Source organism: Cebus imitator, unplaced genomic scaffold (assembly GCF_001604975.1).
Source record: "Cebus imitator isolate Cc_AM_T3 unplaced genomic scaffold, Cebus_imitator-1.0 Scaffold170, whole genome shotgun sequence".
In the NCBI taxonomy this organism is placed as follows: domain Eukaryota; kingdom Metazoa; phylum Chordata; class Mammalia; order Primates; family Cebidae; genus Cebus; species Cebus imitator.
Genome location: NW_016107485.1, coordinates 836,021 through 862,567, shown reverse-complemented (window position 1 = coordinate 862,567; position 26,547 = coordinate 836,021). Strand labels below are relative to the sequence as shown.

The 26,547-nt window shown below is 39.4% G+C and overlaps 1 long non-coding RNA gene and 3 gene segments (V, D, J or C); 1 reads left to right on the top strand and 3 right to left on the bottom strand.

The window, feature by feature from the left end:
* Positions 1-26,547, bottom strand: part of LOC108315321 — a 307,441-nt gene that overhangs the window by 260,634 nt on the left and 20,260 nt on the right.
* LOC108315341 overlaps positions 1-26,547 on the top strand; it is a 271,354-nt gene that overhangs the window by 225,002 nt on the left and 19,805 nt on the right. The gene's annotated exons all lie outside the window — the stretch shown is intronic.
* Positions 9,457-10,740, bottom strand: LOC108315335. The segment is given in 2 exon segments: positions 9,457-10,347; positions 10,601-10,740. Coding segments are annotated over 2 exon segments (357 nt in total).
* Positions 19,168-19,862, bottom strand: LOC108315336. The segment is given in 2 exon segments: positions 19,168-19,500; positions 19,737-19,862. Coding segments are annotated over 2 exon segments (357 nt in total).

Here is a 26,547-nt window from a genome sequence, read left to right as displayed (position 1 = left end):
ACTTAGCAATATACAGTTAAGTTTCCTCTACATTTTTTTGTGGCCATGTCTTTATCATTGAATAATATTTCATTGTATGGTTATACCATAGTTTGTTGATACATTCACCTATTGAAAGACATCTTGGTTGACTTCAAGATTTAGCAATTATAAATAAAGCTACTTCAAATATTTTCATGCCGATTTTTATGTGGACAGAAGTTTTCAACTCAGTTGAGTTAAAACTAAGGGGCATGATTGCTGGATCATATGGTAAAATAATGTTTAGTTTTGTAAGTAACTGCCAAACTATCTTCCAAAGTGGCATTCCTACCAGGAATAAATAAGGGTTCCTGTTGCTCCATGTCCTCACCAAAATTTGATGTTCTCAGTGTTTTGGATTTTAGCCATTCTGATAGATATGTAGTGATACATCACTATTCTGACTTGCAATTCTCTAATAATATTTGATGTTAAGCATCTTTTCATGTACTTCTTTACCATCTATACACTTTGTTTGATGAGGTGTATGTTCAGATCTTTGCGCATTTTTTCACTGGGTTTTAAATGTTCTTATTGTTGAGTTTATTTAAAAAAATTTTTTTTGAGATGGGGTCTTGCTCTGTTGCCTTTGCTGGAGTGAAATGGCGTGATCTTGGCTCATGCCATTGCAAAGTTTCAAGCGATTCTCCCACCTCAGCCTCCCGAGTAGCTGGGATTACAGGCATGTACCACCATGCCCAGCTAATTTTTGTATTTTTAGTAGAGATAGGGTTTCACCATGTTGGCCAGGCTGGTCCCAAACTCCTGACCTCAGGTGATCTGCCTGCCTCAGCCTCCCAAAGTGCTGGGATTACAGGCATAAGCCATCATGCCAGGCCTATTGTTGAGTTTTAAGAGTACTTTGTACATTTTGGATACCACTTTTAAAAAAATTACATATGTGTTTTGCAAACATTTTCTCCCAGTCTACGGCTTGTCTTTTCTTCATTTTCTTACTTTCTTTGAAAATATCCATGTTGTGCTCTTGGAGATATAAATTATTTCCTCCCTCTACATGCAATTGAAATTATATTTTTGAGATGTATTAATATTCTTATCTCTTTTACATTTTCAGGTACATAACATTATCTGTATTCTTCTGAGGAATCTATCTGTGTTGAGTGGGGAAAGAGTAGATTATTCCTAGAGTAATGGAAATAGAAATAATTAATATTCAGCTCTGACATCAAAACTTGCATTCTTGATTACTTAAGAGAATTGGCTTAAAAGTAAGGTTTTTTTTTTTTTTTTTTTTTGGTTTTGTTTTTTTTTTTTTTTTTCAGGTGTAACACTTTTTGCTTAATTATTTATTGTATTCTTTACCATGTTATATGTAAGACCTGCTGGACTTGATCATAGAGTTTTACATAAGTTTGACAGGAAGGTGCAGGATAGAGAGAGAGGTCAGTTTTTTGGGTCCTAGTAGATTAATAGAGGATAATGGAAAGTGGAGACAGAACAAGGAACTTAGGTTCAGGACTCTGGTCTTTACCCTGGTCTGCTAAGGGTAGACTCTGATTGGGTGAGGAAAGGTCAGAAGCATTTAGATAAGCATGGGAACAGCACGAGAGTACTGGGTAGTGTAGCATTTCTCACAGTTTCTAGGGGCAGGCTGCATGCCTCTAGGGGAAGTCTCACAGTGTGGGAATATGGAGCTGCAGAAAAATCAAGGGTTGGCTACATAAGCCAGAGGCTACTTTCTAGAATCCCCATGGTCTGTTTACAGGTGCAGGGAATCCAGAAGTCCCCAGGGGTCCAGGAAGTAGATGCAGAGAGTTGAGATGGTTGGTGGCCTAGCAAAGTCCTGGGCTAAGGACAAAGAAATGCCCATGATGAGGGTCTTTGAGATGGAGTCAAGTGGCTGAAACAATTGGCTTCAGCAGTGGTGTCAACACAAAATCCCAAAAGTCCAGGTGGGACGATCCATACATGGCCAGGAGCCTACACAAGGAGCAAACCAGACTGGCTGCTCAGCTGCTCAGACCAAAAGATCCAGAAGGCAATGCATGGATTTAAGCCATTTTTTTTTTCCCCTCGGGTGACACTCAACGATCTCCCCTTATCACCTAAATTTTACCATGGAAAGAAAAGGGCAAAGTGATGGAATTCCAAACATATCACCTGAAGAGACTGAGTCATTTAAGAGAGACTTTAAATCAGCCCTAACATGGAATTAAACTTAAATGAACTGAATATTTAAAGTGAAAGGAGCTCTTGTTTAAAGAAGAAAATGAGACGTTATTAATTGCAATTTACAAAATTTAAGTTTCTTGACTATTTGGTGGATGATATTGTTCATAAGGAAGATTAGATGTATTAGAGAAATGTTTTTCTTTACATATCTTTTTATATGCATTTACATATTATCTAAGTTTGTTACCCCACCATGTAAATTTCCTTTCTCTCATCCTCATTCATTCGTCCACCCCACTGAATCCACATACTGTTTTAATTATCTTTGAAAAAAGTACATGGCACAGAAAAAATCTACAAAACAACAGCAAAGAAATATAAAAATCAAGAAGAAAAAATAAGGGCAGGAACATAAACCTCTGAATGATTTGGAATTAAAATATATGCAATCAGCCACTCCAGTTAGAATTAAGCTAACATTGGCTCTGAACTTATTAGCAGCCAATGTAAAGAAGGAAAGTAATCAGTCTTGTGATAATTACCTCATCCATATGATAAAAACAAACCACAAGTATAGGTACAACTTATTCATGTAGCAAATCTTAAAAGAATTTTTTCTTATAGCATCTCATAGAAACATGAGGTAATATGTAAACTGTGTCCCTAATAAGAAGCTATAGTATGTTCAATAATGAATTCTGTGGGACTGTTGTTTATGATATACTTCATAGTAAACTTACCGCCTCATGACAAAGCACAGTTCCACAAAGGAAAGAAAATGGTAGTGTATTGGCTCAATAGGAACCCTGCATTGAAATTTGAAATAGCCAAGATGAAGATTATTTTATAGCTACAGGACACTTTTCTGGGAAAGAACCTCCTGGGAAATCTAAGTCTAGATCAAATAGGATAGCAGGGCATGAGGAGTAAAGGAGTTGCCAGTATATGACCTTTTTGAGTGGAAATAGGTATACACCTCTCTCTCTCTCTCTCACCCCCCTTACTCTCATAAGGCTGTAAGGCTGTAAGATATATCTATATATATATATACAAATATATATTAGAGTTTGCTATACATACACACACACTATATAAATATATTATCCATGTAGTAAATCTTAAGACAATTTTTCTTATAGCATCTTATAGAAACATGAAGTAATATGTAAACTGCGTCCCCTTAAAGAAGCTTTATTCCTTCCTATATAAATATTGTGTGTGTGTATGTGTATATCTTTGGTATTGCTTAGGGTATCTTTATTGGAGTTTATTTTGTTAAACCAAATAATATTCTGAATATTTCAATGCTTGTAGTTCTCTCTACAACTGAGTGTCATTTGGTCTACATTATGGCTAATTATTTCTCTATTTTTCTATACTGAGGTGCTTAACTCTACTTTTCCTAAACTTTATTCAGAACAGTGTTATAGATAACTTGTGGCTTATTATTGAACAGTAAAGTCACGATCATCATAAAACCGTAAACATTCTCATGTATTTATTTATAGCTATCATAATATTTTTTGCCTTGTGACTACTGAATGCTAATAAAATATAACACTTTGATAAATGTTTTCTAGGACATTTTATTCTGCATTCTTTAGCTATTTTTGCCAGTATTTCATAACTTCTTAAACATTTATCCTCATTTTCCTTCCTTCCTTTCCATTTCTGCCACATTTATTTTGGCTTTAATTCTTTATCTTTGAACATGTATGTTGCTTTAAGCAATTTTTCTTTTGTTCTTTCTTTCTCTTTAACTGTTTTCACTAACTGCTGATCATATGCTTATATTTTCTGACCTGTCTTACTTCTTCAATGTGTTCTCAAATATTTGTGGATACCTCAACAATGAGTATGTTTTAATAAAAATAATATCTTTGGCTCTTATTGCCTGCCAGCTTTCCTACTTCCTCTCTTTATGTGCCTGCTTGTTTTTAAGAGACATCCAAATGAACTATTATTCATAGCAGATGAGAATCTGCATGAGCTGGTTAAATAGAACTTTCACCTACAGCAGAAACGCTTAAGATTATACCTAAATAGTTGGTAATTTAGAATGATTTGTTGCTTTCAAATTTTTTCTGGAGTTTTAGGTTTAGAGTATAACATTGGGTTTGGCATAGAAAGTTATATCAAGCTGTCTCTTTTTTTATTCTTTAGTTTCTGTCTACCAAATATATAATTTAACACATCCCTCAGCTAAATTTGCCATTAAAGGTTTCTTGTCTTTTTCTCTGCTGAATACATTGAAATTAACTTGATTAACTGGCTGTGCTGAATTTCTGGTCAACAGAGCTTCTGTATCTTGGTGAAGCAATTTTATTCATTGCTTTTTGCTTACTATGTTGAAATGTAAGTTTGGGCAATTTAAAAAAATTCTTTTATTGGAATTAATATGTGAACTTATTACTGCTTTCTGATGGCAAAAAGGAGTTTGAAAGAAATTAGTAACATTGGGGTCATCTGTTATTTTTACGTATTTATTATTCATTCCTCTAGCATCTTGGCTTTGCCTATTCATTCTAGTAGCATCTTGGCTTTGCCTTGAGGAATCACTTCTGCCTGTTTCCCAGATCTGAACAAATCAGTCTAAGCAAAGTTAGCCTGGGATGTTTTCTGGAATTATCAAAAGAGAAGCCTGTTCCTTCTGCTGGAGTTGTTAATTTGGCAGGGTTGGTAGGGAGAGTAATAGCCCTCTGAAGATGTCTGTCTCATCCAGTGGGGCTGTTATACCCCAAATACCGTAGACTGTGTGGCTTAACAACCAACATTTATTTCTCACAATTAAGGCTGGGAAATCCAAGATCAAGATACCAGCAGATTTAGTGTCTGGTGAGGGCCATTTCCTGGTTCGCAGATGGTGCCCTCTTGCTGTGCTCTCACATGGTGGAAAGGGTAAGGCAGCTCTCTGGGGCTTCTTTTATAAGAGCACTAATCTCACTCATGAGAACTCCACCCTCATGACCCAATCAGCTCTCAGAGGCCCTACCTCTTAATACCATTACCTTGGGGATTAGGACTTCAACATACACATTTTGAGGGGATGCAATCATTCAATCTATAGCAGCATCCCCCACCTATCCCTAGAATCTGTGAATGTTACCTTACGTGGCACATGTTCTTGAAGATGAGATTCAGAAAATGGGATTCACCAAGAATCTTGAGATGGGAAGATTATTCTGGCATATCTGGGAGGTCTCAGTGTAATCTCAAGGGTCAAAGCTCAGGAGGGCCATGAGGGTGAGAGGAGATGTGTCAGTGGTAGCAGAGGTCAATGTGCTGTGATTTCTAGTTTTGAAGATGGAAGAGGGCCATGAGCCAAGAGACGCAGCAGCCTCAAGAAGCCAGGGAAGCTCAGGGTATCACTCAGTCTCCCCAGAGCCGATAGAGGGAATGCAGCCCTGCCAACACCTTTGTTTTAGTGCAGCAAGACTTATGAGCTCACAAACTGTAGAATAATAATATTGTTTAAGCCACCATGTTTGTGGTAATTTGTTACAGCAGCAGGAGGAAACTATCACAGTAGGACACAAGTCTGAGGCTCCTGGCAGCTGTCTTTGCCATGACGTGGGCCTGAGCTTGCTTCAGAGTAGAGACATGCCGTGGTGACATTACTTGAGCATTTGGTCTAGTCCTTCCTGAAGTAGTTAACCCAGATTTTTCAGTTTTATTAGCCAACAGATTTTTGTTTTGTTTTGCTTCAGTTACTTTGATCTGGACTCTCTCTTACTTGCATACTATTTATGTACAAGTATCTTTTAAAAATCACAGTTTTACTTATAATGGCTCCAGTTTGGAAACAATGTACTTACTGTGCTTATTGATTTACTCAATAACTCAAGTTATGCTGGGCACAGTGGCTCATGCGGGTAAACCCAGCATTTTGGGAGGCCGAGATGGGCAGATCACTTGAGGTCAGGAGTTTGAGGCCAGCCTGACCAGGATGAGGAAACCCCCACTAAAAATACAAAAATAAGCTGTGCATGGTGGCACACACCTGTAAGCCCTGCTACTCAGGAGGCTGAGGCAGGAGAATCGCTTGAACCTGGGAGGCAACAGTGAGCCAAGATTGTACCACTGCACTCCAGCCTAGGTGACAGAATGGGACTCTTTCTGAAAACAAACAAACAAAACTCAAGTTTTAATTGAATAAAATGAAGTATATTTCAAAAGTATAATAGAGCCATGGTAAACTTATGCTATAGAAAAACTGCTTGTTTATGTGGGAAAGTGTTCACCATGTATTAGTTTTTCGCTAAAGAAAAAAAAATTGGAAAAGAGCATTCATAGCAACACCCAGCCACATACAAAAACGTTTTAGAAGTTACAAAGGAAGGATCTTCCTATAACTTGGAAATTTAGATAACTTGGAATGGTTAGAAATTTCTTCTGAACTCCTGTATTCTTCATAGAGTTACACAAAATGACATTTGAAACATTTATTAATGCCGCCTGCCAAAGACTGCATTTTAAACTTAAGTGCTATTGAAAAATGCATGGAAGAAGTTTAAAGTATGTATAGTCCCAAGTCAAATAATTACAAACGAATGTTAAAAAGGCACAAATTTCGTATGTGAACAATAATGGTAATAGTGTTATTTTTACATTTAACTTCTGTTAATAAAGACAAGTGAAACAAATCTCATCTTGCAACTACCACTCTAGAAAAAGTGAGAACTGACTACAGGTGCATGTATGGTACAGTGCTGTTTTTATAAATTTCTTTCTTATGTTCGATCTATGCGTCTATTAAATTAATGAGACTGAGAAGCTATAGCAGCTTGCCACCCTTTGGGAAGGCAAAAAGTCCAGTGGTTAAGGGGTCATACATTGTGTGATTCTAGGGATTTTAGCCTCTTTGAACTTATATTTCTTCATATAAAATTAGGATATCAACAGTAGCTACAACATGGCTTTGTTGGGACTACTAAATAAAATAAAGTATGTCATGCACCTCTCAGAATATGGGGGCACATATATATATATATGCTCAATAACTGTTAGCTACTACTAATATTTTTATATTCAACATGATACTGTTGTTATTATTAATTTTTTATATACCACACAGTCCTATGAGCTAACTCAGAATTCTGACAACGCAGCTATGGAGGAGATAGCAAGATAGAAAATGTACCCATTTTTACTTTATAATGCTTAATGAGGAAAATGCCCATCAATTAATTACCTTCATTCAAAAAACTTTAAAAATCATTTCTGTGAATTAAAGATTGTTGTTCACACAGTTGCTATTGAAATGAATAAAATGGTGTCCTTGGTAACTAGCGGTTTGCATTTTAGTGGGGAAACAGTGAAAAATACATATAAACACTATAGAGCGTTAGATTTGCCATATTAGAAATATGCTTAGGGTTTCAGTTAGGTGATAAGGGAGAAAGTGATCAGTTCTACTAGTGCAAGAGGGTCAGAACAAGGATTCAGAGAAGAGGGAGGCTTGCGAATCTTTCAAATAATAGGCAAGTGGTTAATTGGGGATGGTCATTCCATGCTGAGGGGACAGTGCTGGCAAAGGCATAGATGCAGCAAACAATTTCATTTGCTGAGAGGATGGGCATGTACAGTGTGGTGGGGACAGGAATATGGCAACAAATGAGGCTGAGTTGCTAAGCAGGAGACAGACTAATTAATCCATCAGTAGATGACCCTGACCATTTAGCCTGTCAGGCATGGTAGGTGCTGGAGATATAGTGGTAGCCTCTGGTTTGATGGACTTATATTCTAAATAATCACAGGGCCTTTCTGTGAGGAATGAGGCTTAATATTGAGGCAGAGGTGTGTGTATATGATTGATTTTTATCATAGGATGCTCACTTGGGAGGCTGTGTGAAGCAATGTTTGAAGAGTATATTTGTCTGTTTTCATGCTGCTGATAAAGACATGCCCAAATCTAGGAAGAAAAAGAGGTTTAATTGGACTTACAGTTACACATGGCTGGGGAGGCCTCAGAATCATGGCGGGAGGTAAAAGGCATTTCTTACATGGCAGTGCAAGAGAAAAATGAGGAAGAAGCCAAAAGCGGAAACCCCTGATAAACCCATCAGATCTTGTGAGACTTAACTTACTACCACAAGAATAGCATGGGAAAGACCAGCCCCCATGATTCAATTACCTCCCCCTTGGTCCCTCCCACAACACATGGAAATTCTGGGAGATACAATTCAAGTTGAGATTTGGGTGGGGACACAGCTAAACCATATCAACGGGGACACAAGTGAAGGCAGACAGAGTAGATGAATGATTAGTTATTAGTTCAAGTGAGAGGAGCTGCATGAAGGCACTAGAAGCAAGGATGGAAAGGAGAAGTGAGCTTAGATATGAAACTTGATAACTAACCTGAATCTAATCTGGGTAACTCATGAGCCTCAAGGGTAAAAGAGAGGGCAAAACCTGAATAGCCTGAAGGAGTCTTCATTGTGCGAGAGGAAGGTTTTCATTTTGATTGGTGCCTACCCCACTTTTTCACACAAGCAGAAGCCTGGGTACTGAGCCGGGCTAGGGTGTGTAGTCATAGGAGCTGCTGTGTTTGGGAAATGACTCAGCAATCTCAATTATGATTTGGCAGTTTGGTCTTGGCCTCCCCTTAACCTTTCCCACATCCGGTCACTCTCACCACTTATTCTAAACAAATCCCCAACCTAAGCTCGGGAGCCTGCTTACTGGACTTAATTATTTCAGCTATTTGTCATTCCAGACTCCCTCATGCCACCCACAGTGAGCAGATGGAATAAAATGCTCCACAAGGGGCTTAATAGTGAAGGAGATGTTTTGGGGGAATTGTGGGCATAAAAAGAAATGTTGGCATTTATTTTAACTTTTCCCTTAGCATAGGGCAGAATCCTCTTATGGTCCAGGCATCTCCCAATTCTCAGAAGATGTAGAAGAGTGACTTGGACCTTGGCAGCTTTTTGGCCTCACTGTTAGACCTGATTTATCTAAATTGTCAACACCTGCTAGGTTGCCTTACCAGAAGCAAATATAGCATTACCAGAAGTTAACTTCCTTTTTTTTTTTTTTTTTTTAAGGCATTTGCTGATGAGTACTAGCAACACATGAAACCCTATTTGACAGTTGTTTGCTCTCTTTCCTTACTTTCTTATGTCAAGACAAAGGTTGCTTTAAGGAACTTTAAGAAATACAGGATGAAGCCAGGTTAAGGTCAGAAGGAATGAGGGATAGATGAAAAACAGTGAGACTGACATGATGTAGTGTGTGTGTGGGTTTTTTTGTTTTTGTTTTGCACCATTTTATAATAAGAAAGTAATAAGGTATAGATAAAAATCAGATAGCCCAGGCTGGAAAGCAAGGGTGAAGAAATTCTCCAAACTGGAAACCCAGCACTAGCAAAATTTTATTGTGTGCCTGAATTTTGGGCAAGGCTAAAGAGGAAAAATAGAGAAAAAAATAAAGATTTATGGAGATGGTAAGAAATTCAGTTTTGGATATATTGACTTTAATATGATTATGGGATGTATAGATAGTAATCACAATAATAAAGGGAAAAGACATGATTCTAAAAGAATGTAGCTTTAGGTCAAGCTTTAAGATTCTCTGGATAGTAGTGATGCTTAGAATATCTGATCTGACCTATGTAACATCACAGGCTTGTGCAGGTTTAATGAATTAACATGAGAAGGTAATTTGAAAATCTATAAAGCATGTGTGCATTCATTATTTCATTGCTATTTTGAAAATTACAGCTTATACACGTTCCTTCTATGTTTCCTATAGTCAGATACATTTTCTTTCCTCCAGAGAAGACAATGATTTCCTCTGTGTGTTCCTATAACCCTGAACACTTCCCCTGACCTTTGTACAGATGCTGAAGTCTGAGGTTTCTGTAAGCCTCTCCCTATTGCTTGTCTCACTGTGTGCTCCTATAAGCACAGAAATACATGGCGGTGTCCCCCAGCTGTACATCTGAGATCTTGAGACTGAAGGATTTGGCTGCTTTCTGGAAGTTCACAGAGAAACGATTCTCCGTTGCATTCTGTTGCTTATAAGCTTCTTGGCGAATAATGAGAATCATCTGCCTGCTAGGAGGCTGCTTGTACCAGAATAAATAATAATCACTGTCACTGGAGTCATATGTGCAATTCAGGGTCACAGTCTCTGCTTCCTGCACAGACATCTCTGATTCAGACTGAGTGACTCTCTGGGCTATGCTGAATTCTGTGGGAAAGAGGAGAGAAAGGACTTCACTGGCATATCATGTCAGAGAGAGAGAGAAACAGACTCACAAGCCTGTTGGAATTGCCACCCACCTTTCTTCCACTTGATCCAAACCTCTGACAAAATCCATCAGCCTTCTTGCCCCTAATAGCTGGGCCCAATGAGAAGATTAGATTCCTGCACTATTAATCTTTCTTCCTACTTCTCTGTTCTATTGGTTACTAGTTAAGGTAAATACATGTGCCTTCCTTACCGAGATAGGTGGAGATCACAAGTGTCCACAGGAAGCCAGGGCATGCCATGCTCGCAGGTCCCTGCTGTAGGGTGAGAAACCTCCTCTTCTGATCTGAATCTTAAATATCAGCTGTACTGCTGCTGTAGCTGCTTCAGAACAGGAAATGGGATGTCAGGTGGGCTGTTTATAATGTCTCTCTTAGGGAAAGCTCCTCAATACTCTGTCTTTTGCTTCAGAGAATAAAACTTTGACTATAATGTTTAATGAAAAAAGATGTTATCGGAACTGTAATTTATTTGGAAATAAAAATAAAGAGAAAAGCTGACAAATTGTTTTTTAAAAACATAATTTGGACAGGAGAATGAGATGAGTGGAGAAAAGACAGGCCAAGCTAATGTTGTGACTTCAGTTTTATCTATAAGCTTTTGTTGTCTTTCCTCTTTCTCTTTCTTTCTTTCTTTCCCGTCTTTCATTTCTCCTTCCCTTCCCCTCCACTCCCCTTTTTTCTTTTTTTCCTTCTTTCCTTTTTCTCTCTCCCTCCTCTGTCTTGAACTCAATATCAGAAAATTATCTCTGGGTTATAACACAGGTATTGGTTATATTATACTTTGACCAAATTGTATTTTAACACTTTGAGAAATGATTAAAAATAATGACAATAACAACAATAATGTTCAGATAGTCTAGAGAAAATTGAAACCAGAATTTTCATAACTAATTATACTATAATTTGCTCAAGACTTTCTTCTGTGAAAAAAGAATACCTGATTTTGGCTGTGTCAAGGACTTCTGCAATACTGGTGGCAAGGGCTTTTGTGTGCTTCTATTAATGACTTTGTGAAGGAAGAATCAGAACAATTAACATAAAGTTCATTTGGGAACATTCTGTGTAGCACATCTGACAGCTTTTCAGTGGCATCTGATTTTTTCCTCATGCACACATTCTTCTTAGAGGGAGGAAAGGTCAGGAATTAGTCTTCATTTTATGGAAGAGGCAACAGAGCAAAAATGAAAACTCATAATACAGAGAACTAGTCTCATTTGCATTAATTTTCTCTCCCTATTGAATTTTTGTCATCCAATCTAAGATAAGACCTTGTCTATAGTTAAGGTTTATGTAAGCTTTTATCCCCTGTAAAACAAGAAGAAAAATAAAAGACTAGATTAAAAGCTGACTTGCCATATAGGGAGTGATGGTCGTAACTCCCCCTCCCATTTATTATTTCTGCTTGGAAATGGTGTTAACAGCAGACATTTTACCACAGATGATCTTAACTCCAGAGGACTTTTTAAAGTACAGGTTGTTGAGTTTCTTCCGTAGGTGGTCTAGTTCTCTTGTTTGCTTGGTGTTAAATTTCTGCACTACCTACTATTTTCTGGACAGATTCACAGGAAATTGGTAAATGTGCTATTACTTTACAATTTACCCCCTTCTCCTCTCTGGTCCTTTTTATATTTCTTTGGAGACAGAGTCTCACTCTGTCACCCAGGCTGGAGTGCAGTGGTGCAATTATGCAGCCTCAACCTCCTGGGTTCAAGGGATGCTCCCACCTCAGCCTTCTAAGTAGCTGGGACTACAGCCGTGTGCCACCACTCTCTAGTCTGTATAGCAAACTCTAGATGATTGGGCTGTCTTCTTTCCCAGTCTCAGGTCAGCTGCAGCTGTGAGTTCACTAATCAGGCTCTCAAGAGTAGGTGTTTTCTGCCTTTTGCCTGGGCTCACTGGGCCTGCAATTGAAATGCTGATTGGGGATTGCAATGCTGCAATGCTGAATGGATCTTGCCATTTTAGATAAGACTGGGTGCATTCAGGGTGATAGGGACATAGACAGGTCTTGCCATTTTAGATATTTTCTATGATCCTATGGGTCCTATGCAATCAGAACCTTAGTATCTTGTATTTAGCATCCAATCAGTTCCCAATTCTCACAGATAATCAAGTTATTGAAGGTTGAAGACCAAATAAAATGATGTATATAAAAGAACTTGTAAGTGGGCAAATATGGGTGGGGTGGGCAGACGGGTGCCTTTTTGTGGAAGCAGAATCCCTTCTGGGCAGTCTGAGAAATTCTACTGTGCTCCCTTGAGATATCAACCCTATCTGGCAACTCTATCATGGGATTTCTTACTGGAGTGAGTTAGTTAGACTATAAAAAGTAAAAACTAGGAGAAAAATATGTGAGTATCACATGTCTACTCTCACGTTCTCATGGGAGAATTTTTGCAGATGCCAAAACTGAGGCACATCAGCAATTAATGGCACAAGTGGAGAAGCCGCTCCAATCATTGAGACAGCCCCTCTTAGTTGGGTGGATTTGATGAAAGAACACTCAGGGTTCTCAGTCCTAATCGCCTCAGACAGCTCATGTTTAGGGTTCTCACGACTCTGAATTCCTTATCTGAAAATACAGTGAACAAAAAAACTTTTTAAAAGTCTTTCAAACAAGATTTTCTTTGATTTGTCATATTCATTACAATATTCTTTTGGTCAGAGGAGGTAATGAAGATGCTTTACTAACCCCTGAGTGGAGGTTCCAATGCAGGGTGGTGGGGTGGTGCATTTAGGTGTTTTCAGGGACATGTAGGTTCTCTGCAGCACAGAGGTAGATGGCTGAGTTCCTCGACTGGGTGGTCTTGTTGTTCAGGGAGAGGTAGGGCTGGTACCAGCACTGAAGGTGGCTGCTTATCTTCCCCTGCACTACAAAACTCTAGTTACAGAAAGAACAGAAACAAAGGCATCAGATTTATTCTAGATCTTTTTCATTCTGTATCTGTGGATCTGAAACACTGTGCAAATAATTACAGTAGATGATAAAACATCTTTACTTCGTGGATGGCGTGTTAGTTAATTTTAGGCATCAACTTGATGGAATTAAGAAATACCTAGAGAGCTGGTAAAGCATTGTTTGTGAGGGTATTTCCAGAGGATATTGGCTTGTAAGTCTTAGCGGAATGCATGGGAAAGAGCAATCTTTGGTGTGGGCATCCAATCTGCTAGGGCCCTGGATGGAACAGAAACCTAGGAAAAGCAACTTGGTCTCTCTCTTGCCTAGAACTGGGATACACTCTTTTTCTCTTGCCCTTAGACACAAGAACTCTGGGACCTCTGGCCTATGGACTCCAGAATTTATGCCAATGGACCCTGAGTTCTCAGGCTTTTGGATTTGAACTTGCCACCCTACTACTAGCATCCCAGGGCCTCCAGCTTGCAGACAGTCTGTCATGGGACTTCTCAGCCTCCATAATTACACAGGCCAATTCTTCTAATAAATCCCCTCTCATATATCTCTATATTCATCCTATTGGTTCTGTCTCTCTGGAGAACAGAGATTGGTTCTGTCTCTCTGGACAGATGGTCAAGAAGAGCTTTCCTCTTTCTTCATTTGATAGCAAATTTTCTTAAAAAGATGAATTAAGGGTAAATTAAATAAAGGGTGAATTAAATATTTTATTTGTTCTTTGAATCCCTTCTGTAAAATATAGAGACTAGTTCTCAGAACCTTCTGAGTCCTCTGTGTTCCGGAGATCACATAAATTCACTCAGCTTTCATCCAGGCTGAAGCCACCATAGTTCCTAAAAGCTCCTCCATGGTTTGACTTTTCTAAGTGGGTAGAAAATTTGATTCCAGAATGTGGAAATCTGACATAGACTCTACAGATACCTAGGATTTGTTCCAGTTATTTTGTATGTATTAGGAATAGCAGATTCTTCAAGATGAGATCGTTTTTTGCAAATAACTGCTATCAACGGGAACAAATAGTGCTCTCTTCAGGTCAAAGAGATTATTACAGAGGCAGTTTCTAGGACTTCTCTGTATGGAAAGAACTTGGTTTAGGAAGAAATATATTCTAGATGTAATCTTTTTATAAGTTTCAGATTTATGTTTCCACTAAATCAAAAGACTTGGATGTTTAAAATGTACCTGTCCTTTCCTTTATCACTGCTTTCTTAAATTCTACCTTGTATCACATCTTACCTCCTCAGAGAAACCTGTTTCTTTTCCTTGATATTCTTTCAGAAATATAGCATGATTATAATTTAAACTTTAAGCATAATATTTGGGTCTTATTAGCACTTATTTTGTGCTTAATACTGTGCCAAGAGCAGTGAGGAATTATGAAAGGTACAAGGCAAACTCTATCTGCATAGAGAATATGATGTATTTCGGGGGAAAGATGAGTGTCTGGAAACAATAGCAAATGCCTCAAGAAGGTATGTCACTGAAAGTCAGATTGTTTGGTTCACAGTCGATACTGTATGACATTTGGAAGGGAAGGCATTAAAGGATACTTTGATTATTAAATAAGAACTCTTAGAGAGAAGAGAGATTTCTGGTGGTCATTATAAGATTAATATGGGTTAAACAGTCTGAAATACATAAAAATTTGGGTGGGTAGAACAACCAGTAAAGAAATGCTAATGCCAGCAATGAGATTTAAGTGTCTTTGAGCCAGTAAGGAGAAAAAACTGACTAGAAGAGAGACATATTTTGGGAATAGCTAGGAATGAAGTTTAAACAGTTAAGCATCAGAAGATTTCAGGAGGGGAAATGAGAGACAGTTGAAAGAGCTTAAACTTGGTAAGTAAAGTTTTTGAACACTGAAAATACATGATCACATATCTGCAGAGATTGGAGTTTAGTAAATGTGATCTGCCTTATCGTCTTTTGAAAAAAAATAAGGTGATATCTTTTTTTTTCTTTTTACAATTACTCAAATATTAACTCGCCTTTTTATTAGCTCAGCCCAGTAAGGTTCACCTTGAGCTCTCCTCTGTTATTTCTTTGTTAAATTTTCAAGAAATCTTTGGCTTTCCAAAGATTTCTTGTATTAGTTTGATTTCTCTCCAAAACAGAGCCTGAAACTACTTTGGGTGAAGGTAGTTTACTAGGAAGTGATCTCAGGATGCAGGAATGAGAAAGTAGGTAAAGCAGGATGCCCACTGTCACCAGTTTTATTCGAAATAGTACTGGAAGTCCTAGCCAGGGAAATTTCAAGAGAAAGAAATAAAAGGCATCCAAATTGGAAAAGAGAAAGTCTGTTTGCTGATGCTATGTCTTATACTTAGAAAACCCTCAAGGCTCCTCCAAAAGACTCCTAGATTTGATAAGTGAATTTAGTAAAGTTTCAAGATACAAAATCAATGTACAAAATAAGTAACATTTCTATACACCAGTAACAACCAAGCTCCAAACCAAATTAAGAACTCAGTCCCATTCATAATAGCCACAAAAATACCTAGAAATACATTTAAACAAAAAGGTGAACTATTTCTATTAGGAAAACTAGAAAACGCTGATTAAAGAAATTGTGGATGACCCAAATAAATGAAAAAACATCTCATGATTATGAACTGAAAAAAGAAATATTATTAAAATGACCATATTGCCCAAAGCAATATGTAGATTCAATGCAATTCCTATCAAAATACCAATATTATGTTTTCACAAAATTAGGAAAAAACTCTAAAATTAATATGAAACAAAAAAAGAGCCTGAATAGCCAAAGCAATCCTGAGCAAAAAGAAAAACCTGGATGCATCACATCACCTGACTTCAAATGGTATTACAAGGCAACAGTACCAGTACAGCATGGTACTTGTATAAAAAATAGACACACAGATTAGTGGGACAGAATGCAGAACCCAGAAATAAAGCCATATACCTACAACCAACTGATCTTTGACAAAGTAGACAAAGGCATACACTGAGGAAAGGACACCCTATTCAATAAATAGTGCTGGGAAAATTAGATAGCTATACACAGAAGAATGAAACTGTTTGTCTCGCTATATACAAAAAGTAAGTCAAAATGGATTACAGACTTAAATATAAAACATGAAACCATAAAAATTCTGTAAGAAAACCTAGGAAAAATTCTTCTGGATATTGGCCTAGGCAAAGAATTTATGACTGAGTTCTCCAAATAAATGCAACAAAACCAAAAATAGACTAATGGGACTTAATTAAACTAAATAGCTTCTGCACCACAAAATATATAATCAACAGAGTAAACAGCCTACAGAATGGGAGAAAATATTTGCAAACCATGCATCCGACAAATGACTAATATCCAGAATTGACAAGGAACTCACACAACTCAACAAGCAAGAAACAAATAAGCCCATTTAAAAGTGTGCAAAGGACATGAACAGATAATTCTCAAAAGAAGACATACAAATGGTCAGCAAACATGAGAAAATGCTCAACATCACTAATCATCAGATAAATGCAAATTAAAGCCACAATGAGATACCATCTCACATCAGAATGGCCACTATTAAGAACTCAGAAAACAGCAGATGTTTGGTAAGCAGGCGGAAAAAAAGGGAACACTTATACACCGTTGGTGGGAATGTAAATCAGTACTACCTCTATGGAAAACAGTGTGAAGATTTCTCAAAGAACTAAAAATAGAATTACTCTTCAACTGAGCATCTCACTACTGCATATCTACCCCCCAAAAAGAAATTATTATATCAAAAACATACCTTCACTGGTATGTTTATCACAGCACTAGTCACAATAGAAAAGATATGGAATCAACCTAAGTGTCCATCAATGGATTATTAAATAAAGAAAATATCACACACACACACACACACACACACACACACACACACACACACCCCATGGAATACTACCCAGTCATAAAAAGAATAAAATCATGTCTTTTATAGCAACATGAGGACATTAGTAACTCAGAACTGGAGGCCATTATCTTAAGTAACTCAGAAACAGAAATTCAAATACTACATATTCTTACTTACAAATGGAAGCTAAGTAATGCATAGACATGGACAAAGAAAATACACAATGGAGAATGGAAAAGGTGGGAGTGTGGGAAGGGAATGAGGAATGAGAAACTGAATTAGTACAATGTACACTATTCAGGTGATGGTTACATTGAAAGCCCATACATCACCACTATACAATATATCCATGCATGAAAAGTGGCACTTGTACTCCCTTGATCTATAAAAATAAATTATAAAAGAAGAGAGTGGGTTGAGCAATACTTGACTTGAGTGTGACTTGTTTCTGGTAGGATCTCCTAAGAAGTATATAGGTTGCCTCTCAGAATTGTCTACTTAAAGGACACAAAGCTAGTGCATTTATCTCCTGGCTCTTTTTCCCCATTGGTTGGTGTTTGCCAATGAGGTAGTAATTTCCCTGTAATTTCAGGCTGTGATTGCCCTTAAATTAAGGGATCTCTTGAGATATTAGAGAAGGCCCTGGGGTAGAAATCAAAACAAAACAAAACGCAGAATGTGCTTAATGTTGGATGTTACCAGCATGAGGTGAGTGTGATTATCTACCACAACTCTAGCTAAAATCAGAGAGGCACTTGGAAGGGACAACAAGGCACATATGAGATCAGTTACAGTCCTTTCTTTGCACTACTCAGATGCATGCTTGCCCTATATTATTTCCACTGTGTCACTGTGTCTTGAAGGTTGTTTCTGGCTGCAATTTCTTCAATGCATTTAATACAGGAAGGTTGCATGACATGAGCTTCTGTTCTGTAAAACTTCATTGCTGAAGAGTCTCAGTTCTTGGTCACATTGCCCTTTTCAGACCTTGTTGCTGCAAGAACTGCTGCTTGCTGTTTGTATTGGGCATGGAGACACCAATGTAAAATACTCACATTATAGCCACAATCCTCCTCAACCTCCTGTGTCACAGCAACCTGGTGCTTCGTGATAATCAGGGTCAATTACCCCTTCCAGTCTAATAGCTCCTCTCTTTGCCTGCTGGGCTATTGGCACAGGGAGTTCGGAGTGACCTAAAAGCGGCAGCCGTAGCTGCAGGTTACTGAATCCCTGGAGGGAGCATCGTTTCTTGGGAACTAGGACCTCTAATCTAGCAGAACTTAAGGCTGTGGGAAAGAGAAACACAAATTTGGAGCTATAGGGAGTGATATGAGAGGACTCTATTCTATGTCTATGACTTAGTTTCTAAACTTTTGCGACAACACCATGTATCAGCCAACACCACGTATCAGGCATAGCATTCCAACCACTCAGGTGTTGCCCATGAGCTGGCCCTTCAGTGGAGCCTTTCAAAGCCTTTTCATCGTTCTTCTGGGTTCTACTGCAGTGGACTTAGGTCATCTCTTAAGTCTGCGGTGGGCCCAGTGGGTCCCCATTCTGGTTATGCCACCATTGTCACACCTGTTGTGTTCTAAAATGGGTACCTTGTTCTGAGGAGATGCAGTTTTGGACTAGATAGACAAAAGAACAAGCAACAGTTAACAAATGGAAAAGGTTTAACATTCCTGAAGGTAATAGTGCCCAGGCAAATTATAAAAATTTTCTGGACAGAGAAAATGCTTACGAAGTCTAACCTGTAATAAGTACCTTAGTGAAGGCACTTTGTAAAACTGGAAAGCACTAAACATGTCATTATCTTTACTGTTACTTTAGGGATTGAAGTTGCAGACATCCATCTCTTTGAGTTTCTTATAGGAGAAGAAAGAGAAGAAGCCTTTATTTCCAAGAGAAGTCATTGATTTTCTATACCTATTATCCCACCACTTCCCTTGCACCCTATGACATTTGCACAGACTCTGAGTTCTGAGGTTTCTGTAAGCCTCTCCCTGTTGCTTGTCTCACTGTGTGCTCCTGTAAGCACAGAAATACATGGCAGTGTCCCCCAGCTGTACGTCTGAGATCTTGAGACTGAAGAATTTGGCTGCTTTCTGGAAGTTCACAGAGAAACGATTCTCCGTTGCATTCTGTGGCTTAAAAGCTTCTTGGCGAATAATGAGAATCATCTGCCTCCTGGGAGGCTGCTTGTACCAGAACAAATAATAATTACTTTCACTGGTGTCATATGTGCAGTTCAGGGTCACGGTTTCTGCCTCCTGCACAGACATCTCTGGTTGAGACTGAGTGACTGTCTGGGCCATGCTGGATTCTGTGGGAAAGAGGAGAGAAAGGACTTCACTGGGATATCATGTCAGAGAGAGAAACAGACTCACAAGCTGATTCCCATGCCCACCCACCTTTCTTTGTGATTCCAGCCTCAGGTAACATATTTCTCCCTCCAGGGACCTGGGCTCTAAGAGGCAATGCAGTTGCTGTTCTGTTAATCCCTCTTGCTTCCCAGCCCCATTCGATGCCTTTGTAAAGAAAGACCTACATCTTCCTTACCAAGACAGGTGGAGACCACGACTGTCCACAGCAAGCTAACACGTGTCATGCTGACAGCGCTCCTCTGCAGAGTGAAAAGTCTCCTGTTCTGATCTGGGTTCCTCTGTGCTTGGTGAGAATTCTCCTTCAAAGCAGGAAATGCTATGATAGGTGGGTGGGTGACTAGGTTTCAAGGAGGGAGGTGTTTCCAAATACTTTTTTCTCAGAAAATAGGCCTCTGGTTATAATTTCACATGAAAATAAAAAATGTTTCTGGAGTGATTTTAGTGAGCCTAGAAGTAAATAAAGAGGAAATGGAGCTGACAAATTTGTTTTTGATAAGACCTAATCTTGGAGGGGAGAACCTGACCCAGAATGGTGGGCAGAAGCCTCTGACTCCATACAAATAGCCACGACAAACGGCAAACCCTGTGATTTTATTTTTCTTCTTATTTTAAAAAAATAAAAATTACAAAGCAAATCTTACGAAATAAAAGCACTTAATTTTAAGGTGATAAGAATATACCTGTTTATATTCAAATTTAACATTTTTATAATTTCCCAAAGAATGAGAAAAAAGATATGCTTGTAACTGAAAAGAGCATTGACTAAATTCAGAGATAAATAAAAGCAGAATATGTAGTGTCTAATTGTGCTCACATTTTACATGGATTAAAAAAATAACCTTGTTGGTCAGGCACAGTGGCTCACGCCTATAATCCCAGCACTTTAGGAGGCTGAGGCAGGCAGATCACTTTAAGTCAGAAGATCAAGATCATCCTGGCCAACATAGTGAAACTTCATCTCTATTAAAAATACAAAAATTAGCTAGGCATGGCAGTCTGTGTCTGTAATCCCAGCTACTTGGGAGGCTGAGGCAGGAGAATCGCTTGAACCCAGGAGGCAGAGGTTGCAGTGAGCTGAAATCGTGCCACTGCACTCCAGCCTGGGTGACAAGAGCGAAACTCCATCTCAAAAAACAAGCAAGCAACAACAACAAACCCCACCTTGTTTATGCTGTATCAAGAAGCTCTGAAATAACTTTTGCAGAAGTTCTCATCAGTACTAAATTGCCTTAGTTTAATTTATATTTGTATGAAGAATTGCTCTCATCATTTTCATTCCATTTAAAAAAATATTGTGAAAAAAGAACATTTTAAAAACGTTACTCTGATTCTTCAGAATTTTGCATTTCCAGAGGGAGTGTCAGGGATCCTTATGTGATTCCTGAGTTGTGGTCCCTAAACTGGGCATACGAATGGGGCCCTGTTATGTATTGGGTGCTGTCTGAGGAGCATGTGTTCTCTGTAACAGAGGTAGGTGGCTGAGTGTCCCCAGTCAGAGAGATGCTCAAGGAGTTACAGGCACTGGGACCTGTCCTGAATGAGGCTGCTAAAATCCCTTGTGCTGCAAAGCTCAGCTTAATAGCAATAAGAGAAGGGACACAAACATTTCTTCTAGATAATCTTCACCCTTGTCCCATGGTTTGAATTCCTGTATCTTGATTTTGGATCCCTAAAAGTCAACTTCAACACAATAATTTGTGTGTGAATAGTTTATTGCAGGTGATTCTAGGAAACTGTAGACCAAAATTAAAATTCTAAGGCCTTCCAGGTCCCCGAAACCATCTGAGTGGACTTCTTTCTTGACCAGGGCTCTCTTCAAATTTAACTTGAAGGGTTGGTTCAGGCCATATGGGAAGTAGGAGTCAGACATGCTTCATTATACCTCTTAGGCATTAACATCAATGCAGACTTTAAGTCTGACAAGAAGCATTTACAATTAATTCTCTCTGAAACCTGCTACTTGGAGACTTCATCTGTCTGATAAAACTTTGATCTCTACAACCTCTTATCACAATCCAGACGTTTCCTTTCTATTAATCCCAGGTCTTTAGATAAACTCAGCCAATTGTCAACTGGAAAATTTTTAAATCTACCTATAAACTGGAAGCTCCCCACTCCCACAGACCCCCCTACCCATTGCTTCAAGTAGTCCCACCTTTCTGGACCACTGTATTTCTTAAATGTGTTTGACTGAAGTCCCATATCTCCCTAAAATGTATAAGCCAAGCTGTACACTGACCACCTTGGCACATGTTAAGGTCTCGGGACCTCCTTAGGGCTGTATCACAGGCTGTGGTCACTCATATTTGGCTCAAAATCAATCTCTTTAACTATTTTACAGAGTTTGACTCTTTCTGTTGGCAAAACATGGGTAGGAGGTAAATCAGGGAAGGAGGGAAGCCAACACAGATGTGCCTAGGCAGTTACCCCTATGGGCAATTGCAGCTTACTGCAGCTGCATAATGTTAGGGGTAGGAGGTTCTGAGTTACTGGTGGCGAATCCATACAGGTCTGCAGCAACCCCAATTCTTGCCTTGTCAGAAGAAAGAATTTGACTGAGGGACATAAGGCAGAAAGAGAAACCAAGGCAAGTTTCAGAACAGGAGTGGAAGTTTATTAAAAAGCTTTACAGCAGGAAAGAAAGGAAAGTACACTTGGAAGAGACCCAAGCAGGCAACTTGAAGGACAAGTGTAGCCTTTAACCTTGATCCTAAGATGTTATATACTGACCCACCTCCAGCATCTTGCACTGCTTTCCCATGATTCTGCCCTTAGGGTGGGCTGCCTGCATGTGCAGTGCCCTCCTTACACTTGGGAAGTGGGCATGAATGGTGTGTTTAGGAAGTTGTATGCATGCCCATCTGAGGCTTTCTTCCTTTTTCTGCTGGAATGCCCCCAGAAGGTCATACTCCACTGTTTTGTCTCTTAATGTGCATGCTGGGCTCACTTGCCCAATTCCTGAGATTTTATTGGAAGCAGATTACCGATCTCAAGTGTCTATCTGTTGGGGAAGTTGCCAATAATAGTTTGCTGCCAATTATCATTTTTAGAGAGGCAATATGATAACTGCCAACCCATCACCTAATGATTCCTGGTGGGCGGAGGGGAGAGCCCTCTTGTGCCCCATTCCTGCCTGTCTAACTACCTGACACAATAACTCTGAGAAACAGCATAGCATACTCTTTGGAGCTTTGCCAAATGAGTCATGAAGAAACTGGAGTAATCATGCCTAAACTCACTGTCTATCACTGATTAAGAACTGCTCTTGGGGCACTAACTCTTTTGCATTTCTGGCTTATCCTCCACACCGTCCACATTCATGGCCAGAAAGTCAAAGTTGTCTTCAGGGTTGCTGGAATTTTCAGTGAGTGGTGTTCAGTGTGTTGGCGCGACTGCCTAGGAGATATGGGTAGGGCACCAACAGTATCTATACAGTTCACTCCTTGCCTTGCTCAGATCCACTTGTGCTCTGTGTTAAGTCCACACATATTACTGTTTTGTTTTTTTTTTTTTGACAACAAGAGGGTTACTGGGACAAGTTACGATTGCTATAGTGGGTTCCATGACTGCAATTCATATTTATTGTCTTCTCCATCTACCTTCGACTCTACTTATTCTTGATTCTCACCACCTTTGGCTAACATTTTTTTTCTAATACTCTAGATTTCTTTTCCAGGGAGATAATCTAGACCTTCATTACTGAGGAGTATAAGCCCCTGGTTAGTCTGCTCTTGTCAGGCTATAATTGTTACAGTTGCCTATTTACAATAATCACTGACATGAGAATGTTAAAAGTCATCCCAGTGAATTCCCTGAGTTGTAGACATGTTTCCCCAGCTCCTTTGTGGGGTTGTGCTTCATGATAATCAGGATCAGTTGTCCCTGCCAGAGTAGTAACTCCTTTCTTGGCCCTCAGGACTGGCATGAAGATCCCCAAATTATGAGGTAGTATATGTTACCTTGGGTTTGGCAAAAACCTTTCTGTTTCCCTAGCAGAAGCAGCATCCTCCCTTTTCCCCCTCAAAGGGAAACAGATTCACTAGTCCAGCAGAACCTATAGTTATAAGAATAGGAAACACAAAAGTGGGTTACTAAAAGTGGTGGTTGATGGGGTGATAGTTCTACTTCCACCCCTTGGCGCCCAGGTCCATGTATTTTATATAACAAGGACACAACACTATCTTATAGAATAGCTTTTCAACCCCTCAGAGTGCTACGCCTAAGTTGGTGCTGTAGCTGGGCCCTTAAGTGTTCATTCCAGAGTTCTAACAGGCTAGTGGTTCATGGCTAATGCTATATGGTGCAGCTCTATGCTATATGATATGCCCATTGTCACAAACCCACAAACCCTTGATATAAAGTGGGTCTGTTGATGCAAGAGATGTGAAATCTCCTGATGATCAGAATAACCAATCTGGGCCCTTAAGTGTTCATTCCAAAGTTCTATCAGGCTAGTGGTTCATGGCTAATGCTATATGATGCAGCTCTATGCTATGTGACATGCCCATTGTCACAAACCCTTGTTATAAAGTGGGTCTGTTGATGCAAGAGATGTGAAATCTCTTGATGATCAGAATAACCAATCAGATACTCTGAGCCCTCAGTTCATGTAACTATTTGTAGCACTTTGGAGGAGACCACAAATTCACACCCAGAATATATATTTATAAGAAAAAAATTCCTGATACCTCCAGAGTGGAAGTGGTCCAATGTAATCAACTTGCCAACTAGTGTATGGTTGTTTCCTTTGAGGGATGATTCCACATTGAAGGCTCAGTGTTGTATCTACTGCTGTCAAGGTGGACATTTGGCAGTGAGACAGCCAGGTGGGAGGGGGTCCCTGGAGAAACTCCAAGCGGCCTGTGGACTAGGGTAGAGCCACAGACGTTTGCACTCTTTGCAGTGGGGAGGAGCCAGGCTCTTCTTCTTCCTGTGTATAACTTGGGATTCGAACTGCTGGCTGGGAAGTTTTCTAGTGGGGACCCTGGACTTGCGAGAGTCCTTGTTTCCCCCTTTTCTTCCTTTTTACCCAATAAAACCCTATCTTACTCACCATACAAATTGTCTGAGCTTGAATTTTCATGATCATGGGACAAAGAACCTCATCTTTAAACTAAGGAAAAGTCCTGCCGCAGCAGTAGAAGCAGTTAAATCTGTCTTGGTGGGAGAAAACCCAGGCTTCTGGGCTTATAAAGAAACTCAATTCTGTCACCTCAGCTAATCGGTTCATGGGTCTATTGTTTAAGAAATTGACAAGGACAGACATCCTCTGGCTGGCCAACATTCTCTGGATGGACCATCTATCCACATGGTTATTCAATGCTTCCTCTGTAATGGGTGTTTTCTTGTGGGTATTGATATAAGACACAATGATCAAAACAGTTTCTGCCGAAATTCACTGTTCCTTCAGTTCAAAGTCATCACTAAATGTGACTTACCCTCCTCCCACCCACCTGCTCAGGGCTCTGACCCTAGAAAAGAGCAGGGTACTGGACTCACTGTTCATGACCTCTGGTGACATCACTGACTTCCTTTCCAGCTAGCTGGTTGATATTTTATCCCTTTTAAGGAGAAGACAGCTTTTCTACCATGTTGTATTCTCTTTTCATTTAAATGCTTTGTGCCGTTTTCCCTCAGATTTTGGTAATTGATCTTCTAAGCCAATGTTTTTGGCATGTCAAAATATTTTTTCTTTCACTACTGAAGTTGATGGTCATGGCTTTCAAGATTTTGTATCTCCTATATCTTTGTAAAAGTCTACATAGAAGCTCAAAGACAATAATTTTACTCTTTCTTTGTTCCTTAGTGCTCTCTCCTTTTTGATATTTAGCCTCTCATTTTTGGATTAGTTTTCACAAAGGAAGGGCCTCACACTGAGAAACAAAATACTTTAGGTAGTGTTTGAAAACATTATCCCTCTGCACATGGTCTTCAAATGAAATGTTTGATATTATGTTATAAAACAGCCCCTCATATTTCCTTTTGCACACAGCAGAGTTATAGTCAGTGCCCCAGGGGCCTTATAAATGGAGGTGTGCCCGGGTTTCTCATAAAGCTTTAGGTATAGGGTGCAGGTGACTGTGGGGCACTGTGTACTTGCTGCACAGAAGAATGTGGTTGAGTCATGGAGCTGGGAATCCTGTATGTGCAGAGAAAAGTGCTGGTCTTTTTTTTCAAGCCTGGCTGTGAATCTTCCACTGATCTTCTCTCTCACATTTGATAGCATTTGTATCAGGGAAATGAGGCCTTCCTCAGGATCCTGCCTGAACCACTGGAAGAAATCTGAAGCACTATCTCTGTAACTGCAGTTCAGTGTGACGCTGTCGCCTTCCTTGACTTTCAGGGAAGGAGGATTCTGTTCCACTGGCAGTTGTCCATTTGACCCTGCTCAGGAGGAATGAAACATTTTCATATATATTTAGTTTGTTTGTTTCATTATTTGTTTTACATTCCTGAGAGTAGACCCAAGATTGTCCCTGAGATCCTTCTAGATTTCAGTGCCAAGGCTACCCCAACTTTCCATTGCTTGCGTGTCTCCTCCCCTCCTCACAACTCCCCTGACTCACAGGTCAGCTGTGCACACAGGACCACCAGCAGGGTGCTCATTGGAGTTTCCATTCTTTCCTTTTCCTGGAGCCTCTGTGAATTCAGTTTGGAGCCTGGGAATTGATTGTGTTCACTGGGCCTAGTTCACTGCTCTAGAGTCTTCTGGCTCTTTTGGTTTGGTAGCCTTTGGGGAATCTTCATTCCATTTCTACAGCCAACCAAAACCTCACTGTTACATCGGACACGTCATTGAATGCCCTCCTCCTGCTGTTCCCTTCCTCTCGTTCTAGTTTCTGGCAGTGCCTCTGTCAAGGGAAGCACTGCCCCCAGGTGGTCTGAACTCAAAAAAATTCTTTTTTCATTTCCCCCTTAATATAAAATAACTCATTATGTTAAATGAAAGGTAGATAGAACAATACAAAGGGGCAAAGAGCCAAAAA